Below are 8,555 nucleotides of genomic sequence, written 5' to 3'. Positions count from 1 at the left end.
ATGGTTCCCGTTGCTCCTTCGACCTGCACCAGCATCAGCTCTGCAGTCAAGATGAAACTCACTGTGAGTATGGGGCTTTTCTTCCTTATAAACTACAACTTTGATTCAAAACCATTGCCTTTCTCTCTCTGAAGTGTCTTTAGCACAGTGTCTCTACCAAAAAAGAATTCTCTGGGGAGAGTTTTCTCCTCTAGGGAGAGCAACTCACACCCCATTAAGCTAATCAGACGAGGAGGTAAGGCTTTTGTTAAAGGTTTAACTACACATTATTCGATCTACAGGAGGCCTAATCCATGTCCATTTTTGTCCACGCTTTTGCACAGCTGGAGCGAGGAAAAAGGAAAAAGGCCCTCGGATTCTCCTGACCGGCTTTGTCAGCCAGAGCTGCAGTTACACTCTTGGTTTTGCTTTTCCTTTCAGATTGTGACCACTGTCCTGCTCGGACTCTTGCTGACTCCAGCCCTCGCTGAATTCGTGAGTACAGGGACCAGCTCACACACACGTTGCTGCTGTTTCTCTGGGCCCTGCTGCTGGAGCTTTCCTTGCTTCTGTCCCATGCCTTGGGCACAGAGAAATCTGAAACTGCTGTCATGCATAGACCTCTAAAACCTCCAGATGACCATTTGTCATTTTGGCAATACTCTGGCCATTATAGGCGCTTACGGTGAACCCACATTTCTGCTCTTATAGCAGCGATTTTCTAAAGCTTTGGGGAGAGAACTGACTAATTTGCGAGTCTAAAGTGTTGTTTAATTTTGTGTTCTAGTTTCAGAACCAGCTAGTCACCAGGGAAATCCAGGTTAATGGCGGCGTCCAACTCCTGAGCATCAACAGGGAAACGCGCGTGGCCATTATTGAGCAAAACAGCGAAATTGGGACATGGAAAACCATTTGGAACTTCAACACGGTGAGCGGCAAGGAGCAAGCTTGTTCGGAAAATGTACAGGGAGACTAGTTGTGCTAAAGCCGACTAAAATACAGGACTTGCTTCTTTAGTCTTAATATTTTGAGTATAAGTTTGATGGTAAAAACTCTCCACATTTTTTACTTTCTGAATGCAATTTTAATTCCAATCTTAGTTATTGAAAAACTGAATTCCTAGTTGTCAATAACTTTATTTTCCAGGGCTATATTGCAACTCAACTGTTGTCCGAGAGAATTTGCTACATTTCCACATTGAACACCAACCTGATACCCAGCTTTGATGTACTTCCCTCAGTGCTTCAGGGCTTCCAGGTGAGATCAAAAGGGATGCTTGTAGCGGAGGGTTTTCACGAGTTTGCAGTGTTGTAGATAAATTCAATGTCAATCCCAGTCATCCTGGCTGCCTACATCTTTACCCTGGGGTTCATCGAGCTATTTCTTCCCTGTACTTTTTCTTTCTTGAGAGGATGAGGTCTTCCAAGCGGCAGGATTGTTGTTCTGAACAGTAACGTGGCTTGGGAATTGGCTACGGAACGGTTTTCTCTGAGCAGGTTTAGGTTTGCAGGTTGCTCTCTTTAGCCTCCCTGCACCCGGACTCCCTCAGAAACACCTGCTGCAGGAGCTGAATTCAGCGCTTGCCAAGGGCCCCAGAGTCACCCAGGGAGTGAAAAGCCCGCACTAAATACACTGCTGAGGAAAACTCCAAACACCGAGTCATCATCCAGACACAGGAACATGCACAGCATTCAATGGACCAAGGCACTGATCGTGCTGCATTCTGTTCTTTGATGTTCAGGGTCTGAAGGGTCAAATACAACCCCTACAGCAGATCACATATGTCCTCGGCCAGACAGTTGTCCCTGCACTCGAGGTTTATGGACCTGACATCTTCAACGTGTGCGGAGCGGTCACATCCGTAGTGGCTTCTCCAGTTGCTGGTGAGTACAAGCAAATGAATTCTCTCTGTAACTATCCCGTATAAACCGGAGCCTTACTGCAGGCTGATTGTCTGCAAACCCTGTATGACAAAGATGCTCTACAGATCAGGTGCAGGCTGTTGCATTCGGACACAGCAGCATTTCCACCCCCTCGCTGTTAGCTTTTCTTTAGTCATTTCTTTGGCACTTGAGAAGGCTCATTTTGATTAAAACATGAGTGCGATGTGCCAGGTATTAAAGGCTTCCAAATAGCGCACAGACCACCTTGACACCTTATCTCACAGTATTTGGTTTTGTTTTTCTTGTTTGTAAAGAACTCCCAGCCGTCTACAACGCAGGAGCCTGCAATGTGCTTAATGTCCTGAATCTTGTGCAGCTGAACTACTGCCGTCCCAACATCAAGGTCTGAAAATCTCACCTTTCTGGGACCACAAACAGAGGCTTGATCACTGCTGCACAAAGCCAGTCCCGATGCTGTTCTTCCCCGACATCTCCTCTGCCAAGCGTTCCCTTCCTGATGATTCTAATGCAGAAACAGGCCAATTGTTGACCACAGCTTTCAATAAAGCGCCTTAGCATGGACTAACTCTGGCTACTTTCTCATTACTGCACCCTTGATTGTATCTTTTTTACCCCTTTTTGGCTCTTTCAAAAGCCTGATCTTGACACAGGGCACGACCGAGGTGGGCAAGCGTCAGAGTGTGGCCATCACAAAGAAGGTCTACAGAGTTCAGACCTTCCTTTCCCTGTCCAGGGAAAGATGTCGAAAGAATCTTGTTTCATGTGCACAAGAGCAGGACAATGCAACAGATTTGCCTTTTTTTAGGGAAGAGGAGTCTAAGTTGTAGGATTTAGAGAGTTGTTCTGTTCCTAAAGTAGACTCCTATATTTCCTATATTTCCTCTGTTCTAACAAAAATGGCAGGATGCCCTGGGTTACCCTGTGACTACAAATCTCTCTCTCAGAACACCAGCCATGCAACGTCCCACAGTTTCTGTTCCCCTCTCACCCATCCCCAGAGGTTTATTGTGCAGCAGTTGGAGAGGAGACAGAGTTCACTTCGGCCCATCTCAGGCCAAGGCAGCTGCATTCCCTGCATTAGCACACACCAGTCCCCGCAGAGGAGACAGACAGGAGCTTGTTGCTGCCTATCTCCTTCCTTTTGCTGTTACACAAGTTTTCGGAATCCCCTTACACACTATCAGCTCTCCTACTCAGGCTGAGGCTAAATATGACAGGAAGAGGCAAGAATCAAAGCTGAGGAGGGATTTTCACTTTATTCATAGTCATTAGACACTATCCTAACAGAACCTTTCAGCTCTCATCGTGCCCTGCTCTGCCTTGGCACTGGCATTTCGGTAGTCAACTCCTGTTTTAGCAGGGACTGGAAAGAAACATTTTAGCAGTAGTATGTATGTTTTAAAGCCAAACGTACATGAGTGAAAGAAAAGACCCGCAAAATTATTATGTGAAATGCAGTCAGTAAAGTTGTGCCTTTCACTCTGTGCAGCTCTGCTCCCTCCTGCTGGCCACACGTGCACGTACTTGTACCTTAAACCAGGGAAACCCAACTGCAGGAGATCCAAATATTCATTTAACCAAACAGCGCTTCATCAGAGCTGTTTGCAGGTTCCCTGCTCAAAGTGAGACGCGTGTTTTGAGGTAATCACTGTTACCGAACAGACTGCAAAGGAAAAGACTGAGTTTGCGTCTTGGGAGTCACAGGGGACTGAGAATCCAGACACCTGTGCTGAGGCTGGGACTTGGCCATTAGAGCAAGATTATTCCTGTGGTAATCTGAGGGTGTGAGGGAAACAATGATTTGCGGAAGATAGGATACTTTTTATAGCTGTCACATTTTTTGCAACACAGTGTTTGTGGGTCCCATCTCCCCCAGTCTCTGCTGATGTGCAAAATCTGTCTCATGTGCACCCTGAAAATATGCATGGAGACAGGACGAGCAGATCTCAGGAAGGTCTGGCCCTGCAGGCTGGACGTCCCCAGCCCCGCATCACCAGCCGATACGATCGCAAAACGTCCCGATGTCACAGAGCGTTTCCAGGACGATCTCCGGCTGTCCCCAGGGTCCCCTGACCGCTGCCACCACAACCTCTCTTGCCAGATCTCTGGCTGCCCTCACTGGTGACCTCTCTTGCCAGATCTCTGGCTGCCCTCACTGGTGACCTCTCTTGCCACATCTCTGGCTGCCCTCACTGCTCGCCACGCTCTGTGCCGCAGAGACGAGGCAGACGCAGACATTGCCGTCCTCATCCCTTTCGACTGCCACAGCTGAGACAGGTGAAGTCCTGAGACTCCTCCTTCCCTGCCATAGTCCAGCAGCAGCCACGAGCTCTATTGCGCCCAGTGGGATTTGCATCCCCAGGCCTTCAACAAGAAATCCAGGGCGGGGGAATCCACAACTGTGCTGGGCAAAGGGTCTCGACACCCCCATCATAAAATCTGGCCTTTTATCAAGAGCTTTGGTGTTGTCTGGTGAGACAGGACTCGCATGGTACAGGACCAAGGTGTCACCAATGGGTGACCGAGATCGTTTAAAGAACCACTGTCAAAGATATTAGCCAAAGTGGTTTTAATACGATGTCGGAAAAGTGCGACTTAACAAAGCTCCATAGCAAGGTTCACTACTACTGTACAGCACAATCATTTGAACAGTGATTGAGAACTACTAAGGCACAAACCAAAGTACCAAGACACAATTCTGCTTTTTCCTCAGGCTTTTGAAGCATCTCCCAGCATGGACGGAGCTTTTGTGGGGACTTGGAGACCTCACCGCCCACGGGGCCTCATCACGGCCCAGTTCACCAGCCCTGGACCCAAATACTCGGTCCAGGGGACAACGGGTAACACAAGGATCAGAGTGGTGTGTGGCACGTTCAGCACACCTGTGCTAAAATCAGCTACAAACCCACTTCCCTTTTCTCCCTAGGTTACATCAACCACAATCCCACCAAAGTCAAAGCCCCTGCGTACACGTGCAGAGGGGCAAAAGCTCCTGCGGAAGGCGGCTGCTCCCCAGGCCCTCGCTATTACGTGGAGCCCTCCATGACCAGGACTGGGAAGTATGTGGCTCCAGCCTACGCCATCACTGGACGTCCCAGTATAAAGACAGACATCACACCTGGACCAAGTGAGTAACATTCCTCCAGCTGTTTGTTCAGACAAGACAAGGACATTTTCACGTTTCCCTGCTAGAATGGCATAAAAGACAGATGGGTACAAAAGACAGATGGGAAGAAAAGACAGATGGTTACAAAAGATAGATGGGTACCAAAGGCTCAGCTCACCCTTTCAATGAGCTATTGATGTTTTCTGGCAGTTGGCACTCATGCAGCTGTTAGGGAGGGCAGCTCTTGGTGAAATTGCCTCCTTGGCTTGAGAAAAATGCCAGAACTTCATCGCTTTTGTGCTGTTGTCCTCTACCGTAGGCGATTACAGCCCGGAGAAGTCCAACCGGCATGTCTTTAAGTGCCCGCCTGAGCCGTCCATGGGCTTCCGGAACAGGGGCGTGAAAACCAACCTCAGCCCAGGTAAGTGACTGCAGGGAGATGGAAACCCTTGCAGCTGGGGTAGCCTCTAGTGACAATCTGCTGCTCAGCTTTTCAACCAGAGTGAGCTGGGAAAGGGGACAGACATCCCTCCTGCCGCGCTGAGCAGGCTTTGCAGGGTGCCTGTCTCTGCGCCAGAGGTTTCTTCCCTTCCCGTTCCTCTTGCAGGTCCTGGCACCTACACCTTGCCCAGGGTGCTGGGCCCCAACACGGCGCACACGTCTGCCAGCCCGTGCTACTCCATGAAGAGCAGGAGTCAGCGGGATCGCTACGATGCTGATCTCGCCAAGGTGAGAGTCACATCCAGGAGCCGCAGACACACAGAGAAAAATTGCTGCCCATGCCTCCACCAACTTGCAAGAGAAGGGCTGTGGGGTCCCCAAATCCTTTGCCCAGCTCGCTGAACTGGTGCATCCCGTGCAGGGAACAGGGAGGAACAAACACCGGCCATTTTCACCCAGTGGCTCCCCTGACTCTCTTACAGACCCCAGGTCCAGCGGCGCTCCCAAAGATCGACCTGGACGTTTTCAAAACCAGAGCTCCCGGGTACTCCATGGGAAGCCAAACTCAGCTCCGAGACAAGACGGTCAAACCAGGGCCGGCGGACTACCGAACGGGAAGGGTAAGGCGGCCGCCTTCTGCTCCTGCGAGGCTTTGCCAAAGCATCTCCCCTTCCGCTGGGGCTGCCTTGAGCTGCACAGTGTGCTGCTGCAGTGACAAGTTGCAGGACAGCCCTCCTGTCCCTTCCCTTGTCCTCAGCCCAGCAGAGGGAAGGCAAGGAACACTGCTTTTCCCTTCCGCTGTCTCAGCCAGTAAATGTTATGGGCTCGTGCACTGCGAGCACTTCAGGAGGTCACTCCTCAGAAGGGACAAGCAGACACAGGTCCCTGCCTTCCTAATGCTGGGAAGACGAATTTGGAGGGGAGGTGAATCCAGCAAAGTCTGGCTGGAGCTCGACGTCCTCTGGACTCAGCCCCAGCTCAGCTCACCTCAGCTTTTCACACCAGCCGTGATGAGCTTTTCAGTCTGTTTGCTGCTGAAAACTAGATTTTTCTTTTGCTGTCTGCAAACACAAACTCAATGGATGTCTTCTACCTCCTGCTAAACTGTTTTTCTCTTTTGTTCACATACGTCCCCCAAATGAGAAGGAAATGACAACAAATAGCAGCCTCAGGACATCTCGAGTGCTCTGCTAAATACTTGAGGTTTCCAACAAGCGTGCCACAGCAATAGGTGCAGTGAGCTGGAGGCTGCAAGGCACACATACAGCGGTGTGCGATGAGGAGCGGCCAGTGCACATCGGCACCCTTGTTCTGGCAGACGGCCGTCGCTGGGGACAAGTCTGCTGGGTCAGGACGCTGAACTCCGCTGCACCCACAGCCAGCCCTGACCAAAAGGAGACAGAGAGAGATGCAGAGCGGCTGTCCAGAAACGGCACTGGGCTCAGGGGGACGGGCAGGGCAACGGGCACCCAGACAAGCAATGACAAGTGCCCATGGTCACCTTTTTCTCCTTTACCCCTTCCAGGTGGAGCTGATCAAGCCCCAGGCACCTGCAGCCACGTTTGGACTGCGCCATTCTGTGTACACCACTCCCCTGATCCTCGATGTTTGAGATGTGTTGAATAAAACAATGTGTTCCTCAGAGATGTTTTTTCTTTACCTTGAGACATGAGGAGGAGGCTTCTGTGGGCGAGGAAGAGCTGCTTGCTCTGTTTAACCTTTATGCCTCAGCAAAAACCCTACAAGGGTCAGACTGGAGAGCACTGAAATCCTAAGAAGCAGCGATGCAGACAGGTCTAACTGCACATTTTCTCCTTATTGCCCTAAACCAGGAGATGCAGACAAGTGCCTGCAGGCAAAAGTGGTGATTTGCCCTTCGAAGCCTTTGTTCCAGCCACACGCAAATGTCTAGTGCTGACAAACCTGTGCAAACCGTGCACAGGCACAACCTGGAAAAGCCCAGGCGACCTGGCAACACACACAGGACCTGGAAACACAGGCAGCAAGAAACACATGCACGACGTGGAAACACACGACCTGGAAACAGGGGCACAACCTGGCAGCACAGGCAGCAGGAGCCTGAGACAGACCCAGTTCGTGTCCTCTGCCAGTGTCCGGGTGCAAACTCGAGACATTAGAGAACATCCGCTGCCTTAGGCACCCCTGGGGTACGGACACCTCGCCTGAGGTTCTCGCGCCTTGGCCTCTCACGTTTCAGTTTTGAACTCCTGAGCTTAATAGAAAATATTTATGTAATTCCTTTCTGAGAAGCAGGGATGAAGTGGATCTATACCATGACACTGATCTGTTCCACATTATGCTGCCCTGCTTGCTAAGGCCTTTGGGTCATTGGAGCCGGCATTGTCTGACTTAAGTCCCCACCTACCAACACAAGCAAAGAGCATTTCTAAGGATGCCAGAGCAATGAAGACGTTTGTGTACAATGGGACATTCCACTCTATAGCTTGAACACGAACTAAGGAGCATCAATACCTACAAATTTTACACCATTTGAAATATGGCATCTATAAATCTGTATGATGCTGAAACCAGGCGTGAAGAAAGCAAAACTTGAACCACCCCAACATCTGCACAGCGAGCTGCAGGAATCCAGGAGCATCCTGCAGGGCATGGAGGAGAATTTCTTAGACCAGGGAATAGCCCTGGGGGATGAAAATTTGGACGTGAGTCAGCAATGTGAGCTCGCAGCTCAGAAGGCCCATGGTATCCTGAGCTGCGCCTTGGGCTGTGAGGTCAAAGAGCCAGGCTGTGTAACACCCTGGTGTGTAGTGCTGTGCACAGACACCGCTCCGGCAGTGCTGGCAGCGGCACCAGTGGCGGCAGCAGCATTTGCAGCAGCAGCAGCGGAAGCGCCAGCATTTGCAGCAGCGGCGGCAGTGGCTAAAAGCAGCAGCAGCATTTGCAGCAGCGGTGGCAGTGGCCAGAGCAGCAGCAGCAGTATTTGTGGCAGAGCTAGTGGCAGTGCCACGATGCAGGCGTGGGGGCCCATAACCCCCTCGCTCCTCATTATCCTCCTCCTCGTGGCCCTGCAAGCCCAGGGGGTCGGGGCTGCGCCATGCGGAGAATGGGCAGCCGGTAGGCGGGCAGGCGGGGGGAGGGGGCAC

The 8,555-nt window shown here is 51.0% G+C and overlaps 2 protein-coding genes across 2 annotated transcripts; both read left to right on the top strand.

Moving 5' to 3' along the window:
• Positions 1 to 2,271, top strand: LOC135998594 (gastrokine-2-like). Its single transcript, XM_065651837.1, has 6 exons — positions 1 to 63; positions 421 to 474; positions 767 to 907; positions 1,126 to 1,236; positions 1,721 to 1,862; positions 2,177 to 2,271. The coding sequence occupies exons 1-6, from the start codon at positions 1 to 3 to the stop codon at positions 2,269 to 2,271; spliced, it is 606 nt and encodes a 201-aa protein (XP_065507909.1).
• Positions 2,272 to 4,617: 2,346 nt separating this feature from the next.
• Positions 4,618 to 7,042, top strand: LOC135998561 (ciliary microtubule associated protein 1A-like). Its single transcript, XM_065651796.1, has 6 exons — positions 4,618 to 4,723; positions 4,810 to 5,010; positions 5,309 to 5,410; positions 5,597 to 5,718; positions 5,913 to 6,050; positions 6,956 to 7,042. Exons 1-6 carry the CDS (start codon positions 4,618 to 4,620, stop codon positions 7,040 to 7,042), a joined length of 756 nt encoding a protein of 251 aa, XP_065507868.1.
• Positions 7,043 to 8,555: the final 1,513 nt, after the last annotated feature.

Source organism: Caloenas nicobarica, chromosome 25 (assembly GCF_036013445.1).
Source record: "Caloenas nicobarica isolate bCalNic1 chromosome 25, bCalNic1.hap1, whole genome shotgun sequence".
NCBI classification, from domain to species: domain Eukaryota; kingdom Metazoa; phylum Chordata; class Aves; order Columbiformes; family Columbidae; genus Caloenas; species Caloenas nicobarica.
The sequence above is the reverse complement of the archived record's forward strand: the minus strand, read 5'-3'. Positions and strand labels throughout refer to the sequence as shown.

What these genes read in the sequence shown, in the direction of transcription:
- LOC135998594 (XM_065651837.1), top strand. Translation starts at nt 1, where the DNA reads ATGGTTCCCGTTGCTCCTTCGACCTGCACCAGCATCAGCTCTGCAGTC. An exon ending in CTCCAGCCCTCGCTGAATTC is followed by an intron (nt 475 to 766) that starts GTGAGTACAGGG and finishes TTTGTGTTCTAG; the next exon opens with TTTCAGAACCAGCTAGTCAC. An exon ending in CCATTTGGAACTTCAACACG is followed by an intron (nt 908 to 1,125) that starts GTGAGCGGCAAG and finishes TTTATTTTCCAG; the next exon opens with GGCTATATTGCAACTCAACT.
- LOC135998561 (XM_065651796.1), top strand. Translation starts at nt 4,618, where the DNA reads ATGGACGGAGCTTTTGTGGGGACTTGGAGACCTCACCGCCCACGGGGC. An exon ending in ACGATGCTGATCTCGCCAAG is followed by an intron (nt 5,719 to 5,912) that starts GTGAGAGTCACA and finishes ACTCTCTTACAG; the next exon opens with ACCCCAGGTCCAGCGGCGCT. An exon ending in CGGACTACCGAACGGGAAGG is followed by an intron (nt 6,051 to 6,955) that starts GTAAGGCGGCCG and finishes TACCCCTTCCAG; the next exon opens with GTGGAGCTGATCAAGCCCCA.